General features: G+C 43.2%; 1 protein-coding gene and 1 long non-coding RNA gene across 7 annotated transcripts in view; one reads left to right on the forward strand and one right to left on the reverse strand.

Annotated features, from left to right (window-relative positions):
* Positions 1-26,403, forward strand: part of LOC141767661 (uncharacterized) — a 144,532-nt gene that overhangs the window by 99,169 nt on the left and 18,960 nt on the right. The gene's annotated exons all lie outside the window — the stretch shown is intronic.
* ttll7 (tubulin tyrosine ligase-like family, member 7) overlaps positions 15,277-26,403 on the reverse strand; it is a 100,742-nt gene continuing 89,615 nt past the window's right edge. The window contains exons 20-23 of one of the 5 annotated variants that reach the window (XM_074635157.1): positions 24,922-25,095; positions 22,831-22,925; positions 18,141-18,216; positions 15,277-16,742 (exon numbers count right to left, since the gene is read on the reverse strand). In XM_074635157.1, the coding sequence (XP_074491258.1) occupies positions 16,622-16,742; positions 18,141-18,216; positions 22,831-22,925; positions 24,922-25,095 (466 nt within the window). In that variant the 3' untranslated portion in view covers positions 15,277-16,621. Of the gene's footprint in view, positions 16,743-18,111; positions 18,217-22,830; positions 22,926-24,921; positions 25,096-26,403 lie in introns of all 5 variants that reach the window. The other 4 variants (XM_074635158.1, XM_074635160.1, XM_074635162.1 and 1 more) reach the window with 4 other exon arrangements.

The following is a 26,403-nucleotide window of genomic DNA, read 5'->3' on the forward strand; positions in this document are numbered from 1 at the left end:
TAAAATACTACTTTCTAAATGTTTTGATTTCGACCAAGGGAGTTCTGCAATCTAACACTTCAACCTTATTTTCGAGGGTGTGTGTGTCTACGTGGAGATAACACATGGATTGGAATAATTAAAAAGGAAAATTAAAATGCTTGGAAAAAACAGCCGAAATCATGGCAGCAGCGTCAAATAGTCCACCACATCCTGAACCGAATCCAAACCCAGCTGTTTGCCAAAACTCATGCCAGGAAACCAAATATCCAGCTATTTCCCTTACAGAGCCGACATCAACCGACGTCCAAACATCAGAAGCGGAATCACTGATGAAGTGTTGCTACTAAGTGGTACAATTCAACGTCTGGCATCATAACGCGGTTTTGTGAAAACATTTTTTTGATATTTAGCGTTAACAAGAATTGTTTGATCACATTAGTAATCGTTGATAAAAGCAGTGCCTTTTCTGTTTTTCTTACTGTATCTGTCTTTTCCTGTGTCTTTCCCTCCAAGAGGCATCCAGGGACAGGCTTCAGTACAGCGCATTTCTAAACAGCCTGTCTGTGGGGGGTTCGTTTGTTTTACTGTCCCAGCAGGAGGTCTGATGGGAGTCAACCGGGGTTAGGGCAGGCTGAGACTTCATAGCAGTACTTTGACAGAGGGGCGTAGCCTCTTCAGACCCCACAGATTGCTGGTTCAATAACGGCGCCAAGCACCGCTCTCGGGGAGTGTGTATACCCTTTATAGAGGACAACTTTAATCAACCATGGTTGAGCTGTTTGTGTTATTGTTTTAAAGGAGTAGTAAGTCATTTTCTGTGTCAGTTTTTCATTTAGGTGTGCGGGGAATGCAGTCGGCCATAAAACTTTCCTCAGCTTTTGCACCGTTTATGGCCTCCATACGGGAAACGGAGGGAAATTTGATCAAGCTCGTCTTTTAATTTGAAGGTTAAACGTAAAACTTTCCTGTTCCATATGGAGAATGGTAATCGCGAAATGAGGATGTTATTAAAAATTCAAGCAGCACGCCACTTTAGCATAGATGAAGTTACTTTTTTTTCGTGTGTTGGGGGATGTATTGAGGCCAGAGTTTTTATCCACCATTCGTCGTCGTCGTCTTGCATTGTGATGTCCCGCCCCTGGAGGATGCGTGAGAGGAGTTTACGGGCATGGCGAACAGCTCCTGGCAGATGTGAGCAGCTGGGCTCTGCAGAAGGGCTACTTAAAGAGGCCTTACAGGTGCTGTAATGAGCAGGTTTTTAAAATCCCCCCGCCGCCTCGCTCCTAATCAGCCTCGGGGCTATTTTTACCAACCCCTACGGGCCCCTCGGGCTCATCCACTTTGAGTTGCTCTGAGAGGGCACGTTGTTCTCACTGAAACAGACACAGAAATCCAGTGACACAGCACACACACTCGTGTACATGCAAATTCGGTACGCACAATCGCACGTCGAGGCACACATTCATATCTAATATGAAGCCACGGGCAAGACAGTAGTCACATGTCGGAGCTATTTCAGATGTTTGGGCGGTGTTTTAAAGTTTTGTCTGACGAGTAGTAAAAGATTTAACTTCTATCTCTCGAGACATTGAAAAATATGTACAACCTCAAGTTTAAAAAAGACAAAATGTACGTTTCCTACAATTTAATGCAGTAAAAAAAATGTGATTCAGACTTCAGAAGACTTCATAGTGTCGCAAAATGGGTGGGATTATTTTGGGGCTATCGGCAGTTGGAGCACTTTTGAAGCATGGATGTCGGTAGTAAGCGGGGTTGCCCTGGGGTTAAGGTGCTGACCATGAACCACAACGTCCCTCTTTTGAGTCCAACTGAGGATATTTGTTGCATGTCATTTCTCATCCCTCTCTCTCTCTCCCTCATTACGCTAATACCGTCTTTCTAATAAAAGCAGACAATGCCCAACACATAACTTAAGTACAAACGTACAAGTCTGTGAACAGAAAAGTGGTAAGGAAAGAAGTTAACTACAAGTCCCAAGGTGCATTTCAGTTTGAAACATCCGATAACCAAGCTTAAAGTTCTGTTGCATGTATAAGCAGAAGTTAAAGTTTATTCTTCACACCTGATGTAGATTTAGTGTATAAATCAGTTCAATTTCAGATTTGTGATCAGTTTTGGATGCATTTAATTCACGCCTCTGACTGGCTTCTTCTCTATAGCAACAGTAGCTGAAGCTCATGGGTACTGTAGTATTTAGAGCCATTAGTCATACCAAACTAGTTGGAAAAAAAACATTATTCCTCACAGATGTATTAGAAATATCTGAAACTGATGCCCATAACATAACCCTAAAGTATTGTTAGATCATCTAGGAGTCTCTCGTCTTTCTATGTTGTGTAACAATGAGGATATTATCAAAAAGATACATTTACAGTGATGAATAATACGTCTAGAAAAGGTTCTTCCACTGTGTAACTCTAGTGTCCAGAAATGTGTCCTTAATAACCATATATAGCAAACCCATTTCATGTCACAGTAGCAAACAGATGAGAGATAAAGAACACACTGGATTAAAAAGAGCAACATTTTTAGCTCAAACTCAATCACTTGTCGAGGTTTTGAGGTCTGAAGAGGCCAAAGTTTGCCATTAATGTAACAAACGCTTCTCTGTACCTTCTGAATGACCTCTAATGACTCTTTAGCACAGCTTTTCAAACCATCTTTGTCTATCTGTCCCTCCCACTCCCTCCGTGCTCCCCAGCTTGACTGACACTGCGGAAGGTCAGCGACACGCTCAGTACACGACGCTACACGTCAACACACACAAACACACGACGTGACACGTGGCAGCGGTCCTCCAGCTGGTGGAAATACATGATCCTGTCACCTCGAAGAAAGCCGATGCAGCGCGGCGGGACGTTGCCATGGCAGCAGCTAATATTTGGCCCCGTCGGAGCTCCGTTAGCCGGTTAGAAGTTGTCCGAGTTCATGCGATTCGCTCTGATTCTGAGGATGGAGATATTTTCACACAACTTGATTTTTAAACATGACACACCAAAGTGGGGTTTTATGCTCAGAGTCTGGTGCTGGCATCATCATCGGGGTACTAGTCATGCTTATTACTTGTGTATTGGCGTGTTTTCTTCTCCCCTAAAAAAAAAATCTTTTGCTACCCATCTGTCTCTCGGTCTGTCTGTCAGAGAAAGCCAACTGTTTGTCTCAGTGTCTCTCTCTGAGACTTTTCTTTTTCCTACTTAAATAGTGAAACTAGTGCCGCCTGCATTTGGTGATTCACAAAGATAAAAAGAAAGAAGACGATTGGGATTAATTATCCATCAATGCATGCATTTGAAGAGCGCGGTTCAAGGTTCAAGGCAGCTCTCTCTCTCTCTTTGCCTCCCACCATCATGGGAGTTTGAAGCCCCTGAAAACCCCTGGTGATCTGTAACGTTTACATCTGCGCGAGGCCTTTGAAATTATTGCACAGCAAAGGGATGCTCATTTTAAAATCAAGTTGAAATGTTTCCCTTTGCACGCTTTTTTTTTTCCCCTCCTCGTCACACTCGCCTGCATTTGAAGTTCTGCAGCAAAACTCCACAAACCAGGACTTTTCACTTCCTACTTCCTAGAGCTGCAGAGCCCATAGCCCAAGTGCATATATTCCTCGATGACAAAAGAGAACAGAAATAGGTTATTAATCCGGTCATTCATCCTCCAGTGACAGACTCGCGCAAGAAATCTGCACTTACAGCTGATAGAGGTTCACTCCGGACCCCCAGGCTGTAGTTGTTCTGACTCTCTTACCCATTTGGCATCGTATCCATATGGACTCCTAAATTACTGAGTAGATTTAAACACCTACTCATCTTCGGTGTCCCTCAAAACGTACAGGTACCGTATGTAGTATACAGTATTTATATTTTTCATTAAAGGTGCTCTATATGATATCCAGAGCATTAATATAACATCAAATAACTATTCGCTATGTAAAGATATAGATGGACAATGTCTATCAGAGGGATGTCACAATGCCAGATTTGTAGTAGTTGATACCAATACCAATGAAATTCCATGATTCTCGATACCTCAATCAAAAACAAAGTAATAAATCCCATGTACTGTACTTAAACATACACTCCTTTCTAACCATTTGCATTCAGATTTTTGTGAAATTATTATTAATTCCTTATAATCTGCCTCAAATTCCTACTGAAGATGTAAATCTTTAAAAAATGGGTCATAAATATATGCTTTAATTTTTACAAATAGCTCAGTAATGTCCTAAAACAGCTGGGAACTGTAGTTTCTAACTAACGTTACTCAAACAGGAGTAAAAAGTAGATTTGCTGGGGACTATTTTCAACTGCGGATTGATACACATTTGGTGCTCAAGTGAGTATTTAAGGCAGTGAGACATTGCATGTGGGATATGCACGAAATAAACTGTGTTCATGGTAATGAGAGTGCAACAGTATGTTTTAAGCTCTATGGCAAAGAGGAATAAGCTACAGTAAGCTACATCACACAGAAAATACTTAATAGTAGGATCAAATCTTTGTGGGTTTTGGTATTCTCATGGGATTAGTTGACAAAAATATCACCAGACTTATCCTTTAATACTTTCTCATGTGTTGCATCAGCACGAGTTCTCACTAAGCCGTAGTGTCACTAGATTACTGGTGTAAAATATTCATTGTCTACCAAAACAGCAATGCCATTAATTTATCATCTTAAGTATAAGTTTCAGTGTGTGTGTATGACAGTTCATTTGAAGGCTGAAATATAGCCCGTGTCCATTATGTCAGTAATTAGTAGAGTTAAACTGCTCCAGTGTTGTTGGTTGTTGATGTTGTAATATAAATAAGTAGTAATTAGACTGATGGCTATATTGAGCCTCCTTCAATGTCGAGATAAAAATATTAAAAAAATACAGTTAATGGCTTAATTTTCTTTGAGCAGATTGTAACTAAACATAATGAATAACTATTAGAGTATCGCATGGGCGGAGGAAGCAGTGGAAATGTGGGTGGGACAATCTAAAGGGGCGGGGTTTGGGTAGATGTCATTTCCTGTATTCTGGTGCATTTTAACAGGTGGTTTGAAACTTCTATCTGGCCATAATAAAAACAAAAATATTTTGTAATTTCATCCTGAGAAAGTGGTTGGCCCCAGATCACATATTTGAAGATATTTAAAAGCTAAAAGTACAGAAATTGATTTGATTCGATCTTTAATAATAACCACTCTTAGCCGGATAACATCGTATTAGCTTTATGGCACAGGCCCTGATATATACTTATTTGGCTGAAAATAGGCCTACATATTTGCTAACATTTCAAATAGCAAATAACTTAAAATCCATCATGTAGATACCAAAAATCTCATAAAATATTGAAATGAATGTGACACAATTAATCACCAACAATGACTAAAGGGGGCTGATGCTTTTTGCTGTTTTATATTTGATCAATGTCATTACCTCGACAAACTAGTATGACATGGTTGGTACCAATGGATTCTTTATGTTTTCTAGTCTTATATGATGCCAGTATCTTCAATCTACATTTAAAACTGAACCGGCCACAACCTCCGAAAGATCGACTGCATTAAAGCGTTAAAATAATTAGTGCCATTAAAACAAATTTGCGTTATCACGTTAACTTTGACAGCCCTAATTTAAAGCTAATAACAATAAAATAAAAACCAACAGCTATAGCTGACTTGCAGTCACGTGACTTCTGACAATGTCTGTTGTCGCTGCCATGTTGGGTACCGATGTTAGACACATAGGTACATTATGTTAGAGCTCACCTCTCACCTAGAAAGCAAAGAACAGAAAAGGTATGCAGAGAAGATGTCGGTAATTGGATGTGATCTTTACGGAATCCACGTTGCATCACCTTACTTAGATATATTTACCAGCCGCAACAGCGACGCTGGTATTGTTTCCACCTTGTGAGTCTGTGTGTGTGTGTCATCATGGCACAATGTGGTTCTGGAGACTCCTACTGCAGCGGGAACTACCACAGAAGTAGTTTTGAGTTCTTTGCCAGGTGTTTATATTTCTGTCTGTGGACAGATTTTGTCTCAGCGACAGCGTCACAACCGTCCAAGACGTAGTCACGAAAATGTACAGGTGTGTAGCTGAGATCAAAGTGAAGGGTGAGTTTGAAGATGGGTGTGGTCCGAGCTAGGGTGTCGGAAGTAGGGGGTAGGAAGTGGAGAAGGGGCCATTGACCCCCCACTTTAATCCCCTGGCTCATTTTGGTGTCTACTTAAAAAATGTTTTTATTTTAGGTATGTTATATGGTCTATTGGTGAAGTAGTATTAATCACTATGAGGGGGGGGGGGGGGGGATACATTTTGTCCCCACCGGGGATAAAAATAACTCAGCAGAGGCAGGGATATATAGACCCATCCCCCGCGGCAAATCACACCCTGGTATTAAGTAATTGTACAGAACTTTTTAGGTGTTCAACATGTGTGCTGTTTCATGGCGATAATGTCAATTATCATCGTCGTGACGTAGCGCAGGCAAGGCATCAGGTTCAAAGATGAAGCCGTACAAGCTGAGAGCTGCAGACACAGTCTGAGGAGCCAATTATTTCCAGTTTCAGAGGCTGTGAGAATGCTCCACTAATTATCGAAAACTGAGCTTGTTCAGCTGCTGAAAAGCTGCAGATACTCTAGAACAATTTGCACCCATTGAGTACCTAGGGTAATTAACGTCAGCCTTACATTTGAAAGAAAGTTTGTTTGTTAGTCATCCATTTGCGTAAGCTACTTTGATGAACCCACCTCAACTTCAAAAGTATTTCGAGCAGCTGCGACGCAAGTTTCACCACGGCTGAAAGGAAACAGAAGTTTGAGGGACCTTGAGTGGTGCGCATCTTCCTGTGGGTAGGTATATTTAAAATGTCAGCTTCAAAAGACTGGCTTTCTGAGACATAATGGGAGCAAGATAACAGCTATATTTACTAAAGTGATTTCATGCAAAATTGCCACACTGCCAGTGAAACACAAACAAACTGATTTGCCTAAATACACAATACACACAGTGAGCACACACGCACACACATGTATAAACACTCCAAAAAAATAAATGCACACACAACACGTCTGACTCACAAATCTCTCACTAAATCTGGGGAGTCTAATCTCGCCAAACCATACTATTTAGCCTCTCCAGTTTAAAAATAAGTCCTGAATTTAGTCTAAGTGAGCGAAACGCTGTGAGGCAGAACACCGCAATATGTCCACGCTGTGAGAGGAGTTACGCAAACTAACAAATCACAATGTGACTGCAGACGTATGCGCAGGATTTTTTTTTGGGATCATGCTCTTGCAGTCATGAGATGTGGGGGGGAAAACTCTTTTTGTGAGTCACTCTGGGATATTTACCACACCAGACATGTTTGTCTTCACTTTACTAGCGAGTTCCTGGACATCCAAAGGATCACCAGAGGGGTCATTAACACCGGTGACCTGTGTCCGGCTTATTGTTGCAGGATAATGGCTTGGACAAAATGGAACTGGGGAGCCGTAACCGAGACAGTCGAGACACGTGAAGTGGAGTCAGAAAGGCGAAAAGGATTGCAGACGTCGGAGGGGAAAAAGCTGGCAGTTTTTAAGAGGGTTCGCAGGGTCACCGTTTTTTAAATTCCTCTTGTTTTCGAGAAGAAGAAAAAAAAGATGAGGTCACATGTTACGGCTGTTTAAACCATCTGAGAGGGATGCAAAATGGTTGCTGGCTCCAGAGACCAGAGCTGTGGTTTCTGTTGAGGGTTTCTCCAGTTTCCTTCGTGCAGGCGCTGAGAGCAGATCGGCCAGAGATCTGTCCCTGTGAATCATCAAGGTTAAAGGGAAGATTGGGAGTGATTTGGCATTTGTGTAGCTGGCAGCAGAGAGGAAAACTAAAAAAAACAAACGACCAAATGTTGAACATTAGACAGTATCTCAGCGAGTGATGCATCTATTACCCATAAATCCTTACTGGGACATGCTGAGATATGTGTCTTCATCCGTTCACATCTGAATCTTCTTATTTCGTTGGAAGATTTTGGACCAGACAATGAGTGTATTAAAAATCATTTTCCCAGAGAAATCTCATGTTGAGTTCTTTGGCTTCCGTTCAACACGTGGACGGCTTCCACTATTAGCAATTTTTCAGAAATGCAAATACAAGGTCAACCTCCTCATTACACAAATGGAATATCAAAGAACTGCAAAACAAAGTGGAGATGGAGATTTAAAATACAGAGGAGCGACACTTTTAAAAAGAGCTAGGGCACGTTTAATTTACGGGAGCGCGAGAGCAGGGCGCACCGTGGCACCGTCAAAGGGCGCGAGAATGAGCGGGGAAAAGAACGGAATAATGGCGTGGAGATTATAAAGAGAGACCTGTGAGAGAAGGAGCGAAGGCCAGAGGAGGGACATGAAGGATGAAGAAGGGAAACATAGACGAGGCGAGTCGGGAACGACTGAGCAGGTATGGGTGAGGCAAAGATGGAGATCTGTTTGGCAGAAGCTCCAGTCAAACCAGCTGTTCGCCCCCCCCCCCACCCAACACCGATGCTCAGCAGTCGACTAATAGGCAGAGTGAGTCAGTGGCTCCGTCTCCTGTCTCCCAGGCTGCCTGGAGGGGCTGTATTGATAATATCCCAGCCTGCAAGGCTCAATCTATCCCCTGGGGCGCTCGGCAGCAAGTGGATGAAGAGTCCCCGGACGGTCTTTTGGCTCCAGAGCTAGACACTCCAGCTAGAGGAAGAGATCTGAACACGATAGTAGGCAGGTACAGCACACACACACACACACACACACACACACATGTGCACAAAACAGGCACACTGCCCGAATGCTCTTCCCCACACCTCATTTATTCTCATTTTGAGTCTCCCCTCTCACACTTCACTGCAGAGTGAGGGGACAGAGAGCAGTGATCACAGAGGAGGCGAGGAGATGTACGATGGAGGGGATGGAGAGAGAATGACAGCCGTATGCCGAGCGTCGCCCTCCTCTCTTCTCTCTCATCAGAAGTGCTAATCCAGCCAGCGGAGGTGCAGACCACCGCTCACACCTGCCTGCTCCTCTCCATCTTGTTAGGGGCCAGATGGGAGGGAAAGTGACTTCCTGCTGCACTTCCACCACAGGGCTCGTTCCTTCACATTAATACCTTTACTGCTCGGCTCCATTTGTTACACGCACTCAAGACACACACTCAGGGGGAGCCCGGGGCTGTGAATGATGGCCATATGCAGAACTGTGCTCATCTATAACCCCCTGTGGCTGGAACAAAGTACAGTAGGCTCCTTGAGTGTTGGAAACCCAAGGTTAACATTTGGAAGTGGTGCAGTGCAGTCGGATTCGGCGGCTCTGCGTATAGAAGCGCGCCTATAGCCAGGGGTCGACGGGTCCATAAAGGTTAGTGAAGTGGGTTTAGAGGTAGAAGGTCACTGGTTTTAGATTTATATGTGTGAGAGTGTGAAAAAAAAAAATCTGGCAAGGAAGGTGAACGAGGAACTCGCTGGCCCCCTTCAAGCAACGACCACCGTGAGACGTCATGTGACCGCTTTGCAGCCAAACAGCAGCCAGCGGTCACTGCACAGCTCCCAGGTGTGAAAGTGTGTTAATATGTGAATATGAAAGCAGAGCTGAAAAGCACGATCGTTCAGCGCAACCCTGCCTCTGGTAAACAGAGGTAAAAAAAACAAAAAAAACTACAAAACAAGATAGGTGATGGGTGGATCAAAGAAGAAACACTGGAGGACTCACACTCAGGCAAACCAAACCAGCACCATTAAAATTCAAACAGGGCGAACCAAGGGTATGGAGGCTGATCCACAATGATTGGTGTGTGTGATTGTGTGTGTGTTTGGCCATGAAACAAATTAATGAAAGACTCTTCTTTTTCCATTACGCAGGATGCAACATTTCCTAGTTAGTTTGTTGATTAATGTAGCCTTTTGTGCTTGTTGAAGAAAGACAAAAATGTGATGACCTCTGCATGAATAAACACACATCACCTTGAATTAGCTCTGTATCCAGCACTTTCTGTGTGTGTGCGCGTGCAAAGCTACAAACGTGCATGCTGTCACCATGGTTTCGATGAGATGTAGGTGTGGATCACGAGTAACAAGTTTCATCAGGGAAATATGCACTGTTTTTAACTGTGTTTTGTATGTTTGGATCATAATCTGATACCACAAATGTAATTAAATCATTTATTCAAATCTTGGAGAGACAATCTCAACTGGTTTTTAGACTTTTTCATTATTGATTAAACTGCAGATTATCAATTAAACGATCAGTCTATAAAATATCAGATAATATAGAGATGCTCATTATAATATCCCAGAGCCCGAGGAGGCCTATAGGTCTTCCTGGTCTTGCTGGTCTTGTTTTGTCCGAGAAACTGTCCAAGAGCCAAAGATATTCAGTTTACTATCATATAGGACAAAGAAAAGCTTCAAATTCTCACATTTGAAAAGGTGGAACCAGCAAATATTTTCCATAGCTGATTGAAAAACTGACTGGAACCCTTAATTGATTATCAAAATATCTGCAGATTGATTTCTGTCAGTCAGCTTATCGATTCATCGACCAATTGTTTCAGCTCTAAACTTGAATGTCTGAAAGAAGAGCTCAGGGTCAAAAGTCATATTATGCTGGAAGGTCCAAAAAAGCCCTGGAGCATCCAAAAATACAGTTTAAAAACTAATTTACCATGGCGAATTGGAGGATTATAGTACTGAAAAAATGCAGACTTTGATTTAAATATAGATGTATGCATTTATGCTAGAGAGAGAGAGGGGGGGAAGCATGCGAGTAAATGGACTGAAGAGTAGACGTGTCACAAAAGCTTTCTTGGATCATGAAGTGTGTGTTTGTAAACTAAACTAGTGTGTAAACAGAGTGACGGCTGACTCATATGAACGGGTCCAACGCGGGTTGAATGCGCATCGGCAGGTCTGTGTTATATTGCGTCTGGTGTATGAAATGTCTGTATCGTGACTGCGCTGCATTTTTATAAAATAAAATGATAATCCGGTCATGTCCAGGCGCCGTCTCACTTCCTCTTCCTCTCCTTGCAGTTCTCATATTTACACAACTGAAGTAACATCCAGTAACTACTATTTGTCTTTTGTGATTTTTTTTTTTTTTTTGTCGCGGCAGCAAAGATGTATACGCAGCCAAAGGTCAAACTTCAAGGTCACTGTGACCTCAAAAATCCCGTTTTTGGCCATAACTCAAGAATTCAGACAATTTCACACAAATAGGATAAAATGATGAAGTGTTGACATTTTGGACAGACATGGATGTAAACTGCAACTTGACTGGTTGGCGGAAGCATAAAACTGCGAGGTGGTAATTCTAGTGATTCATGGCATGTGGGAACCACAGGTCTAACCGACAGTCCACGTTTGAGAAGCTGATACTAGATAATGTTTGTCATTTTAGCTTGATAAATGACTTAAAAAACTGATTATGCGAGATCTTTATTGATTTTATGATGATCTACTAATGAATTAGTGGACTCATCATTTCTGCATTAGTCCAAATTCAGGCCTACGAGAAAACTTCATCATCTTAATAAGACTTTATCCCCTAATTATGTTACTCTCTTATGAGTATTTAAATGAAATACAGCAGCCATGTGAATTAAACAAATAAACAAACAACCATAAAATACATTTTATTCATTTTACACCCTGCCTGAAATGTCCACTCACTAGCAAAATACATTTTAGTTAAGACTTTGCTGTGCTTAGAAAATTAAAATGTGCTGCAGAGTAAACAGAAATGGTGTTCGCAGTCGGTAAATAACCGGAGCCACTGGGACCGGCTGAGTGAAGACCATCCAGGCTTCTCGGTGTGCATGTGTTTATCTGTTGGTTTATGTGTCAGTTACAGGCAGAACCCCTGCTGAGAGCAAAGATGTTGTAAACGAGGCACCGCAGATAATGCATTGCAGCGGGTGTCACTGAATGTGTCCCTTTGAGGATACATACAAAAACACACAAATGTCAGGACACAGAGGCAGGTGTGAGGCCTGGAAAACTAATAAAACACAGCAGTGAACATATGTGAACATACAGTACACACACACATACAGCACACAGTGGGTAGGACAGATACGTAATCCTGCACACACACACACTTTTTCATACCCAGGCTGTACACGGGCAATATTTGTCTGATAAGAAAGGTCACTTTTGTCATTTGAAAGCACACGAGCCACTACAGGCTCCACTTTTAAAGCTTCACTGGAGAGAAAGGAGGTCATCCGAGCCTCTGGACACCTCACTCAGCCAGTCATAATTACAGAACAAATCACACTGCTCTTTTCCCTCCATGTCATTTGGAATAGTGGATTAAGAGCACACAGAAAAAGCAGATTTTTTTTTGAGGCTCGGCCATCTGTGTTTGCTGCGAGAGCTTGTGTGTGTGTGTGTGTGTGTGTGTGTGTGTGTGTGTGTGTGTGTGTGTCTGCTTCCTTATCTCATCTGAACCATCCACCTCTCACACAGCTCCCAGTCGCTTTTTTACTCTCCAAGCCGGAGAGGTCGGCTCAGGGCCCTGAAACTGGGTCATCTGGGTGTTGATTTAAAAAAGAAAAAAAAAAAAAAAGAAAAAGGCTGGACAATGGCTGCAAAGCTGCCTGGACGCATCTCAGGTAGGGGAGCGAGGGAGGGAGCGATTGATGGGATGGGGCCGAGGAGAGTGACGAGTGGGAAAGGTCAGGACAGAACAGCGCTGCCCCCGTTGCTGGGGGAGATATTTTTGGACAGCACGCCGGGGTCGCAGCGCCAGACTGTCAGCCTCCGCTCTCTTCTGGTTGCAGGGGCCGCGGCCAAGGCGGAGACTCGTGAGCCTCAAGGTCACGGCCCCGCACCTCTTCTGCTGACAGAAAGAGGTGCAGGCGAGAGGGACGGAGGGGTGGAAAGGTCACAAGAACCCGTACGCCATTCTGCTGTTACGGGTCTAAATAAAACCGACTTCGTTCTTCTTGAGAGTAGGCGTGCGCGCACAAACGATCATCCGTGCAGGGCTGCGGCTTTCGGGTCAAGATGGGACAAGAAAAGGGCTGCTGGGTACACACTCTCGATTCGGAAGGCGAGTGACAGTTCAGGGGTGTCACCTGTCCACCGGCTCTGCTGTGAAACGTGATATCACTCAGAGGCTGACCCAGATAGGCCGAGAGCTGCTCCAGTAACGGATATCAGGTGGACAGGAAGTTTTAAAACCCATTAGAGATCGACAGCACTTAAATTCAATGTTTCTAATTAGTTCCGCTTGATTTTGCCTGTTTATTTGCATCAGAGGTCCTACTACTATCGATACTATCTCAGGTACCCAAGTGCTACTTGGTGTATTGTAACAGAACATTTTCTAATGGGCTGCATAATTCTGCAGAAAGAGCTGAATAATAAGTTTATAGGCTATTATAAACTTTTTGCGATAGTTCCCTTGAACGTGACTCAGTCTGTGCTGCATTTTTTCTCATTAGCTTTTACGCAACAACACAATGATTCTTAATAAAAGCAGTTCATATTTTAATAACGTGACGTCCTGGTAGCTGAATGGTTAAAGGATATACCAAATAACCACAACGTCCCTTGTCTGTCCTCATTTCCTGTCTCGACACAATCAGCTGTCCGTTGCATTGCAGGCAATAATTGCCTTTTGTTGTTACGTGGAGGTGCGTTGTTTGGCATGGCGAGGATGTTGCTCCACTTTTCTCCGGTCCCCAATTTTTGGTTGCCAATCCACTTACGGCCATAATCTCTCTGGTGTCAAGCAGGGACGCTGGAAGAGGGGGGACCTCTGACTGACTTCCAGCGTCCTTGGTGTTCAAAACCCGCATCAGATAGCTTCTGAATCGTTGTGCGGCGGAGGCAGTGGTGAGTGTATTTCTGCTGCGTTCCTGCTTGATTGCATATTCTGGGCAACATTGTGGAACCTCTTCTTTACTGCATGTTGTTTAGCGGGTTTTTTCTGGAGATGGGAACTGCTCAATCCTCCATAGAAGTTAATGTTTCCATTTTGTAACAGGTTTTAGCAGCTAACTTTGGTACTTTGTATCTGTAACCCGTCCCGGGTCGGCTGTAGTGAGTCCCCGTGATCCTGTCGCTGAGGTACCATGACAACACATTAAAGGCCTTTGCACACCAATGCTGTATTTTTCATCCGAAATTGTTGCACTTTTAAAAATAAATACAACCTCACAATGTGTCAGTTACGTTAACACACCGGCTCCGAAACTTTAGTCATTCAAGTTTTCGAAACAGGTTCAATTTTCTGCGTTTTTTCCGCATCCTTCAAAAGGAAAAAGAGGATGGTTTGACAACTAAGAGCCACCGTCTGTGCAAACGTCATCATCCAGAATGTCATCAGATTCACGTCTCCCAGCACAAAGCACTTTACGATAAAGAAATTAAAGAATACAGAGATGCAGAATTTAAAGATAGTTGGTGGCAGGTGATTGCAGAACAGCTTGGATGGTCGCAAAACAAAGGATGTACGAAAGATTAGACAGTAGTGGTTGTGCTCTAGGCAGCTAAACGATAGCTTTTTGTTAATGTCATTCACACCTACGAAATTATTTCAGTGTTGTCTTGTATTGCAAACTTTTGCAAAAAAATAATAAAATACAAAGCACTCTGTGTGCAAGGTTTCTATGCGTAACATTTTTTTAAAAAACGCATATGAAAAATAAGGACTTGGTGTGCAAAGACCTTCAGTCTAAGGTTTTTCCTCAGATGCAGAGTGATACTGAAAGTGCAAAGGAATTAGACGTCGCAGCAGTGGTATGTGGGTATTATATCACGGCTGTAAACCAATCAGATTGCTTGATTTGAACTACCCGTTTTATAAACGGACATGAAAACAGTCTGCAGTGTGAACAAGACCAAGAAAGCAAATGACAAAGAGAGAAAAAATGTGTTTGTTTAAACATTTTATTGCTATGTAAAATTAAAAATCTCCTATCTCCAATGAAAAAGTACTACTCTTAAATACTGTAACACAAATAAAACCAGGCAAAATAAAAAAATATTTGGCATTGTGAGTGAGGTGATGTTTCAGTCTATATGGGGGAAGAATTAAGTTTGAGCAGATTTAGCACAGCGTTGCTGCCACACCTGTTAGTCTGGATTGATGTTATAAAATGCACACTGCACTGTATCGCACACGCTGCTGACAGACTACCATCTTTAAAACGTCTAGTATCATCTCATGGGGTAGTACACAGTAAACTACTAAACATATAACACTTCCTTTCTCCCTATCAACATTTAACACTGTATTTAACTGAGGTCCTGCAGTAGTTTGACATATTAACCTTAAATAAAACTGAACACATGGAGTAGATGTGCTTATTATTGGCACATCCACGATCTCCCTGGCACTTGTACCTACAGGAAAAAAAAAAAAAAGGCTGCAGCTGCTCGTCCCAGGCAAACCGCCGCCGTTACAGTACAGAACATTTGAGCTGGTGAGCCGAGTCATTCGACGTTGCCGCACAATCTGTAAGCGATGCGGCACATCCTTATTATCTTTAACGCATCCGTACTCCAGACGACAAATCCGAAAGCGAAGTGTCTCCTTCTGAGCGAAGCCGATACAAAGACACAATAATTAATGACAACACAAAACTTCAAGTATATTCCAAACGCAGCTCCTCCGTCTAGCCACTACATCTGGGGTGAGGGACTAAAATCTAGGCATGCAAACACTACTCTTAATGTGCACCCACCTTCATCCTCTTTCTGTGACGTACTGCAAAGTGCATATTAGGAAACCGGGTGCTCTCTTAAGACTTAAGTTTGGCTCTTGTGGCGCTGTGGCGTCAAAGCCAGCTCGTTCTCTAAAGAGGCAAAGAGGCTTTACTACTTTGACATTCTAAAAACGTTGTGTCGCTTACTAGTGATGCACTTAATATCACACAGCTAAAACATGAAGCATTCAAAATGTTTTGAGCTCTCTGGGCGCCACCTCTCTACTGTAAAAACTGGAACATAAAGTGACTGTTGATTTTATAAACAAAGTCTTTGATATAAGTTATGAAATAAATAAAAATTCAGACATAAAATAACTGATTACAGGCAGCAAAAATAAGCTTTTTGTTGTTTTTTACATCCACTTTCTCAAACAATGGATAGCTTTTGTTGATATCATTCCATATCTGCATTCTGCATCAGCATTCACTGCATTCATGAAATACCTTACAAAATAAGTAAGTACATAAATAAATAATCCTTGCATTGTTTAGTATTTGTTATTCTTTCTTTTTACAGTACCATGACTTGTAACTGTACAGTGAGTAGGTATAATACAGCAATTACAATGAGAAAAGAGGGGTAAACCCATTGTCTGGTGTTACTGGGGTTAAAGGTAGGGGGTCGAGGGTACTGGTGGTCTGCTGGTCTACGCTGGTCCAACATAATCGAAACTGAACAAGGCCCTTTAGCAATCCCAAATCCTCCGGCCTTTCTTTGTTGGTCTTCCAGTGGGGGGGGATTTGGCCCAGGTTGAGGCTCCTGCCGGCGTCCAGAGCTGCCTCGAATTCAGATCCGTACCGGACTTGCTGAGATCGGAGTTTTGGCTGGGTGAGAGTCAGGGCAGGGAGGTTGAGGTCAAAAGGCGAGGTGTCGTAAGCCAGGGTTGCCACGGGTGACCTCAGAAGTGGCCCATCCTGGCGGCGAAAAGGCTGCGTGAGCGTGGCACTGCCGAGGAGATGCGGCCAAAGCTGGACGAAGGCCACTTCATGATGAACTGGGAGGTCACTGGCAGCAGATACCTGGACAGACGGACAAGAGCGAGGGACGGAGGGATTAGGGGGAAAGGATGAACATAATGAGAGGATTAGATATGCATAGGTCACAATTTAGAGGTCAGGGCGCATTAGTGCACGGCACTGAGACCACACATTGCACACTTTTCATATATTGATTCTACCGTTTTTATGGCCGTCTCCATTTGCACATTTCAACTTTAATAATAGCCTGGGGATTTCAACACATGACATCACCTTCCCCTTGAAAACGAGCAAAAAATGACATAACATATGTATTTGTGAGATCCATATGATCTGGGCCAGGGGTTCTCAAACTTGCAACTATTTGTATTTTAAAACGTTTCAACCTAAACACTTCAGACATGTTTCATATTGAAACAAATACATTTCCATTTGAATCTTCTTAATTTAAGATAAGAAGAGATAATCCTTTATTAGTCCCACAGCGGGGAAATGTGCAATGTTACTGAATGTTAATATCACTGATATGCCTTTAAGCAGAGGGGCATCTTATTCAAATTGCATTTGGACTTAACCTGAAGCATTTATAGCCTTTAAGTAATTGATCTTAAAAGCTTTCAGAAAAACATTAGCAAGACTGGCATAGTCCTAAAAATAGGTAGATATTTAAACTTACCAAGTGCTTCATCTAAAAATGATTGCACTGTCACAATTATACAGAGTTTCTTTTGGCCCAAAGCTAACATGGGTGGGAGTAATGGACACAATATGCATGTTTTATTGGTGCAAATCGTCTCCATCTGTAGATATATATAGCACATTTTTTTGTGGACCCCCTGACAGAGTGCCACGGACCCCACTTTGAGAATCACTAGGGTATTTTGTACAAGTCTGCTACTAACGTTTACGATTTTTTCCGATTAATCAATTATTTTGTCTATAAATACCAGGAAAATAATGAAACGGTTACAATTCCCCACACACCGAGGTGACGAGATGTCTTGTTTTGTCTGACCAACAGTCCAAAACCCAAATATATTCAGTTTACTATCATGTATGACAAAGAAAAGCATCACATTCTTCTATTTGAAATGTGGAAACAGCAACTATTATCAACTATTTTGATTGTTTGATTGTCAAAATAGTTGACGATTCAATCGATGGAATAATCGTTGAATCACTATTTCTTTGTACCAAATCTAAAATTCCATATACATCGTGCTCTCAGTTACAGTCCTGTTTAATTACCGGTTATATGCAGTATTTATGTATGAGCTCATAGAGTCATAAATTATTGACCTTATACTGACAGAAGCAGATTTTTTTTTCTTTCAGGACAACTCAATTTTTCAACTTTGACCCTTTTTTTTTTTTTTTTAAATCTTTGGTATCATGAACAGAAAATCCTCACCTATCATTCCGAGGCATAGGCGTCAGTACCTTTCTAAGACTTTTCTATGACACCTTCCACCGAGACAGAGCAGTGAGGCAGCTCCTGCTAACAGCGTTCCAGTACCTGAGAATGAGACCAGCGTCAGGTTGAGATAGAGTCAGGAAGGGGGCTGAACCCTGCTCCCGTCTTCCTTAGCTACTGGGAATGAGTCAGATATGGTTGTCAGAGCAATGTCAGATGAGATGATCAAATCCTGGACAAGGTTAACTGAAGGTTATGCAAAATGTTGGGGGTACCGTTCAGAAGACATGAGACAAAGGTGGGAAAGTTGAATTCTTCCAGACTGGATCAGTTGGAAGAATGACTTACATTCATGGGCTTTTTGCAGCACACTTGTCATATTGTGATGTTATGTGACCTCATTGCCACATCCGCAGCGACGATCTTTTAGCTAATAAAAAATACATCTAATACCCCGTTTAGTTAAACGAGTACAATGGACAAAAGAAATAGTCCCTGTGGAAGTGTTTAAGATGTGACAATCTAATCAAAAGGGAGCCACTGGGGCTGAGGATTACAGAGTGAGGAAATAATATCTTCTTTTAAGCTGGCACGGAGATAGCATACTTTTTCTCTGACAGCTCTCTCTCCTTGTGAAATAGCTCTTGGACAAATTAGCCGAGCAGTTTCTTCTAAAGTCGACCGGAAAGGGAAAAAAAAAAAAGAGCACATGTCGCTGAGGGCGTCCGCTTCAACGCCACAGCGCCAGACTCGGGAGAGTTAGAAGGGATTCAAATTAACTTCATTTAGTCCGACGAGAGTGTCCTTGAAGCAGCTTCAAGTGGGCCGTAGGTATCCCTTCAGCACATCCTCTTCGGCTCCGACTGGACTTGGAGAACAAGCGCTCAGTCCGGCACTTCTTAAAACTCCTCCGTTCAAACCCAGGAGAACAGGAGGGCGGGATATGCTTTGCTTTAAGCCTTTCACATTTACTTCTGAGTAGCCGTCTTCGAGGTGACATTTAGTGATTCCTTTGCCATGATTTTTTTTGTCACCCTTGATTTAAGTTCTTCTACATTTTCTTATGTTTCTCTCCTCCCTGCTCAGCACCTTACTCCATCACCTCCTTCTATGAGATTCTCCGTATTCATCCATTGGGATTCTGTTCATGGATTTGTGGTGTGATTTTTTTTTTTTTTCTCCCCTTCATTTCCATAAGGCTTTCACTGAAAACCCCGAGCACCATGCATGGAAATGGCAGTAAAAAAAAAAAAAAAAGGAAGAAAATCAAATATTGAACATTCATTGGAGGCCCCGAGTGTGTGTTCTTCAGAGATCCTCTGCTATTCACTTTGAGAATATTCTGCTCCTAGAGAGCATCGCGGTGCTGGTAGTGGCAAGGGGGGTGGGAGGGCTTCTCACGTCCAAGCGGCCGCTGTCTCTGCGGGCTATATTTAATTGGACTCTCATTCGGTATCTTCCAGGTTCGTCCTCCTTTTGATCATGAAGAAGGTCTCGGCAACAACGTGCATGCTTGAAAGCCGGGGGGAGGCTTGTTCGTGCACTTGTGCTTTGCTTCAATCCATCAGTTGACAGAAAGATACTCTCCTGCTCCGCTCCTGACGAGCAAAGCTACAATCTACCGCCGTTCCCGCTGACAGGCCTTCCGCGCTACACCTAAGTCCTCCATCGAGATGCAACTGCCACAGCGAATTACGAGACAAATAAAATATCATGACTAAGGATGGAGAGGGGGAAGACTGCCGCGATAGCTGACGCAATCACAAACCAAGAGGTACAGAGAGGCTTGAAGGTTATCTGCAGCCCACATTCAGCTCAACACCCCAATTAACCCTAATTACTGCCACACTTTTCAGACAGATGAAAGTTAATAGAATCTGAAACTTTTATCATCATGGGGAAATTGTCTTTGGGTAGTGACAGTAATTCCAGGCTTAACAAGAAAGTCATTAGCGGAGCTATTTGGCTACTTCCTCTCATCTGCCCACACAGACTGAAGGACTTTGCTAAGACCCATGGGGCTGTTGACATACCTGATCAGGGCACTCAACAGAGGAAGGATGCTTGAACAAGAGCGGGCAGGTGTGGTCAACAATGGAGACCCCGGCCAACAGACCCACTTTGACGTGTGCTAAAGGCTGCCAAGAGCTCTGAGAGTGTATGCGTTATGACTGTGTGTGTGTACATGCACAAGACACAGTGTGGATAGTTAGTGAGTTAGTTGCCTGAATATATGATGTTTGATTTCAGTGTGGGAAATAGTCAGTATGTGAGCTGTGCCAAACTGGTCTTTTGGGGAGCCGTAAAATATCTGTACACTTCAGGCTTTGAGAAATGTTTTGTTTTTATCCAACGAGATATTGTGCTTCAATCCATATTTGTTGGCGTTTAGCCTTTCAAGAACAACATTGTCACGGCGGTCAAAAAACGATTTGCTCTCCGGCTTGCCTCACACAAACGGAGGCACGTATTTACAGGGCGGTCTAGCATCATTCTAGCACCATACATTATATTTATAAACAATAACACAAAATCATATTTTTCCCATTTCTTGTTTTAGGGTGATGACATCATAAAATATGACAACAGACATTTGAAGGTTCATTAAAAAACCCTCTATAGAAGCTTTGAATATTAAAAACAAATGACGGTGCAGCCCATGCCGGTAAGTCTTATGCTTGGGTGCTCATGGTTTCTGTAAAATGAACTGAACGATTGGATCAGAATCGGATAGAATCTAACCGATTTAAGGATATGTAGCATGTCCATATTGACAAAAGTTACCCGCCGTCTAATTGAGACCTGCATTTATTTGTCAAAACGTGTAGCGACGCCGGGCGAGTAAAAGGGACTCAGCTTTTAATTGAAGTTTTATGGTAGTATACAGTTGTCCATAATGGCTGGTCGGTAGCTGGTGCATTAAGATATTTCTCAGATTATGTCTTTAGTAGTCGTGTTACCGGTGTTACATGGTGTTTGAGCATACACCAATTACATTACTTGCCCATCGCCCCCGCGGTTGTATTGCTTTTCTTATAGACATAAAACCCATTTAGTTAATTTTGGCGTATCAGCGCCGTGTTATCAATACATAGTCGGACGATGGACGTTACAAACTGAAAGTGAAAGTGTCTGCTCCAGACGTAGTCTCAGAACAGAGTAGCAGGAGTCAGATTTCACACACGAGACGATAGAGAGTTGACAGACAAGACGATGGCGGAGGATTTGGTGTCAAAGCGAAAAGCAAAAGCGCCTATTTAGCAATACTTCGGATTTAAACCCAACGCTATAAGGGAACCGTAACTTTAATGAGGAAATCGCCGTGCGGAGAACGAAGACTTCACAGCTGGTGTTCGCGGCGCAGCGGCGCCAGGTGGAAACCTGCGGCCCCCGCAGCAAAAGCTCAACCGGAGAGGCCAGACACACAGCCGTCCAATGTTAAAGATCAGAGTAAGATATTGAGCGTCATCATCTCTTGTAAAATGTCCGGTGTAATCGGTAACACTGGTGTTGTTACAAGTTTATGAATCGTTGGGAAGATTTCTTCAGCGTGACATCCCTACTCACATGCCCATTATGTACGTTGAACGTTACTGGTTGCTGGTGTCCTTTCTAATGGGACTCTAATGTAAGACATGGGGGACAAAATCCACTTCTTTCCATGCAAAAGTGCATTTTAAAGTTCAGCTGAAACTCATATGTGGCTTCAGTAGTCTGAGTTAGACAAATCAAATCTTCAAAAATTGTGGATTTTGTCCCCCATCTGAGGGACAGGGAAGTGTTAGGAAGTGATCAGCTCACAGCCAGTAGAGACAACCAGAAAACTGTTTCAATGTACATATTGACGTGTAGTGAATGCTGCTTCAAACTGATCCTTTAAATGTACTCGTCAGTTGGATGTGGACACAGCTTGAGAGAAATAGTTTAAGGTTAGTTTGAGTGTGAAACATCCGAGTTTGGACGGATGATCGTTGCGTAACGGTCACATGACATGAACATGCACACTGCTCTCATACACGCACAGTTTACCCTCTCATAGAAAGCTTATGCATCAATGGGAAAATAACCCTAATTGCTTCTCATGTATCTGAAGTGGCGGCGGGTTGCGACTGTTCCCTGCATGCCTGATGGAGAGATGTGAAACCGTTTGTGCTGTGTGTGAAACTGCAAACCACACGATGAAAGCCGAGTCATTTTCTGTCTTCTTGTGACAAGAAGAGAGCGGTGCTTAGGTTGATCACAGCACTGATGCGGTGCAGGTGAGTCGCTCGGTTCCCCCACTGAGGCCACTCGTACTGAAAATGCACTCAGGGTAAGATGCTCTTGATAAAAGCGTTGAGTGAAAGGCATAGTTAAGCATGTGGCAGCGGGGTGATTGGCTGGTGATGTGCAGCAAGCTGGCCGAATGGTGGACAAACAGTGCTCCAAACAGTCGTAATATGCTTCCTTCTCCTTCCTTTCAAACACATTGTTTATAGTTTTTGGGCATTTGAAACGTATCTCATGCCAAGTATGTCAATCCAAACATTTGAATATTAGTGAGGGAATGGAGAGGAGACCATGCTAGACTGTTGGTTGTGCAGCCAAAGCAACCATCATTGGGCAGGTGGGACCAAGCCTTTGTTACAGCAGCAGTGAGGTGGTGGGGAGCAGCGGAAAGCAGGGGAACAGGGAGGGTGCTGGGAGATGGGGGGGTTTAGCGGAACTAGCAGAGACCTGCGTCGAGGGGCGAAGAGGAGGAAGAAGCGGCAGCGACAGCAGCAGGGGTGGTGGAGCCATGGGTAGAGGCTGGTCCAGCGGCAAATGGAAAGCTTTTTTACACAGACATATATAGACAGAAGAAATAAGGAGAGACAGACCAATGCGTGCTTATATGGACTCTCAAGGATGCCTAACATATGTGGATACACCAGTGGGTCCTTTTGTGCATCCTCGAGTTGTTAAATCCATTCACAGTTTTATCTTATAGTTCATTTATATTCTTGAATCTATCCTCAAAAACAAATATGCTCTCAAGATAAAACAGTCAACAGCAACATATGTCAGATTATTTTAAAACACAAGTAGCTCTACAACCGTACACAAACCCCACGTACTTCTTCTTTCTAACAGCTGAGGTTTTTATACTGTAGGCGCAAAGTGATAGCCTGTTAAAATATGCGCAAGAGTTATGAATCATGTAAAGCGAGGCCCCAGGAAAAAAAAAAAAAGAGCTCTCTCTCTCTCGTAAGGTCATTTGCTGCACAGGCTCATCTGGGCTCTAATTGAATTAAGCAGGCCTCGGGGGGCCCCGGGCTAACCTGAGCGCTAATCTGTGGGCCATTATTTCCTGTTAACAGCGCACTCCCTCTCTCTCCCCTCACCCTCCTCCCTCCCTGTCTGCCAGCCCAAAGCATATGTGCTTTAAAAGTTCGCTCACTCCAAACCTGAGCTGCTGTCTCCTGCGGGGATCAACCTTAAAAATAGAATGAGGCTGATTTTGTTGTTTGTTTTATCGGGGTTATGTGATGAAGATGATGGCTCTAAGTCTCCACGGAGGAGAGAGGGGAAATGTATTCTGAGAGAGGTTTAATGATGATGGCTGTTTTTCAAATCAAAGTTTTCGTCTCTGTATGTCAAAGTGTGTTTATTTACCCAATTTAGTTTTTTTCAGTGCTTTCTAAAGGGAGTTTTAACAAAGTTTAGTACCAGGCATCACTGTGGTTCATACTGCTTTAACAAACTCCGCTTTAACCAGTTGACCTGTCTGGACCTAAAGATAAATCTTAACGCAGGTTCGGTGTTCTGGTGGGCTTGTTTTCCTGCCCCTGATATTATTGTGTGTTGTGTCATTTATTTATTGTTTTGATACCGTTATGACCATTTATATATGGTGCACTAGTTTAATCTGTAAACTAGGACAATATAAGCTTTGAAAATAAATTATTTTTGGTAGGGCTGTCAAAGTCTACGCGATAATAATGTATTAACGCATATTAAATACAAATAAATAAATATAAATATATAAATAACGCTCCAAACTTGCGCCAAATTTTGGTGAGGAATAACTTTCATGGCCTTTTTCAAAGGGGTCCCTTGACCTCTGACCTCAAGATACAGTATGTGAATCAAAATGGGTTCTATGGGTACCCACGAGTCTCCCCTTTACAGACATGTCCACTTTATGATAATCACATGCAGTTTCGGGTAAAATCATGCAGTTTTTATCATTTTATCAGTTTGGGGCAAGTCATAGTCAAGTCAGCACACTGACACACTGACAGCTGTTGTTGCCTGTTGAGCTGCAGTTTGCCATGTTATGATTTGAGCATATTATTTTTTATGCTATATGCAGTACCTGTGAGGGTTTCTGGACAATATTTGTCATTGCTTTGTGTTGTTAATTGATTTCCAATAATGAAATTATACACACATTTGCATGAAGCAAGCATATTTGCCCACTCCCATGTTGATAAGAGTATTAAATACTTGACAAATCTCCCTTTAATGTACATTTTGAACAGATAAAAAAAAGATAAAGATAAAAGATAAATTTGAGATTAATGGCGATAACTATGGACCATCATGCAATTAATCGCGATTAAATATATTAATCCATTGACAGCCCAATAATCCCCTTTCCAACATTTTGAGTGCCGCTTTAACCTGGGTCATACCAGTAGACTCTTGAATCCCATTGTGTCCTTGAATCTCATCCAGCCGCCCGACTGCACACTGAACTATCTATTACAGTAGGAAAACTATACGATTCTTTCAAAAACACAGAGCTCAGTGGAAAGACATCAAAGGGTTGGGCGTCCTTCTCACCTGGTGTCATCCCATTCGGGGCTGAGTCCGGTCAAAGAGCCGCGGGACTCTGAGACAAACTTGTAGACGACCAACAGGCAGTCTCGGCACAGCTGGACCAGCCGGCGGCAGCACTGCAGCTCCTGGGGCGACACCACCTCGCTGCTCTTACTGAAGATGGTCTCCCACGACGAGCTGGAGAGCAAACGAGAAGGCACGCACACACAAATTAAGTTAGCAGTTCAAGATTAGCATCGCCGTGTATTCATCAATATGCACACATATACAATACATGTTTATCATGTGTATGCACGGGGCAGGCAACACAGATTAAGTCATACATATGGAAATATGTTCTCTAATGTGTGGCCTTTACTGTACACGTGTGCATTTACATTTGCATAAACACACTCTCACACGCAGACATGCAGGAAGACACACAGAGAGGAAGGATGAAACAAATCCAAGTACAGTTAACCCCCTTTACAACCCCGGACATACCCCTGACTGTGCGAGAGCTTCAACAACTGAGACACACAACCCCGGGGGGTGCGTTTGATGTCTACCCCCTTTCACTCCTTGGGAGGTGGGGGGGCGCTTCCTCTGAAAGGGTTCAAAACTGTGTGTTTTTTCCATTCTCTTTCTCTAAGTCGTTTTCAAAGCCTGTTGAATTCATCGCCCACAATAGCTGCTAGGCCGTTTGATTGTTGTTAAGTCCCTTAGATAAAATATCAAACAGGAGACGGAGAAGGGGGGGGGGGGGGCCGCACTCGGATTTGGAGTGTGCTTTTCGAGGTGCGCCGCTTCTCTGTCGCTGCGTGACATCGGGGCCCCCTGTTGGGTTCATCCGTGTTTGGGCCGTGGCCTGTTGTTGGGAGGGGCCGGGGCGATAGGCTAGCAAGCTAGCTGAATCATCCGGGCAGGCTGTAGTCAGACAAAAGCTGCATGGGGCGCAGCGTGCTGGGGGTAGCTGAGGCTAGGCTAATCCTCCCCAGGCCTCTACCCCTCCACTCACTTTTCGCCACCATTTTTTTTATGATGTCTCATTTTCAATCACTCTCCTCTCTGCTTTTCCTCCGTCACCGGGTTCCCTCCCCCTTCTCGCCTCCTGCTTATCATCCCCCTTCATCTCTATCGCCCCGCTCACTGCCTCCCTCGCTCTCCCTCAATTACGGCTGCCAAAGGATGTAAGGGAGGAGGCGAATGGAGAGCTGTGGGCAGCGACTTCAGTTACACCCTCTGAGCCCTCTGTGTCAAGGGAAACACGACCACTGAACAACTGAACTGTAAAGAATATGGATGCAAGAAGGTCGCACCTTCATCACTGATGAGATGAAAAGCTACCAGCACGGCAGCTGTCTGCATGTCAGGGTTGTGTGTGTGTGTGTGTGTGTGTGTGGCTCTGTCTGAGAGTGCTAATGCGTGTGACAAATAAGTGGAAACCAACTTTGTCTGTCTTTGTGGGAAGCAAAGGAAGCTAATGTGAACCACTGAAACAGTAGT

Source organism: Sebastes fasciatus, chromosome 5, assembly GCF_043250625.1.
Source record: "Sebastes fasciatus isolate fSebFas1 chromosome 5, fSebFas1.pri, whole genome shotgun sequence".
Lineage (NCBI taxonomy): Eukaryota > Metazoa > Chordata > Actinopteri > Perciformes > Sebastidae > Sebastes > Sebastes fasciatus.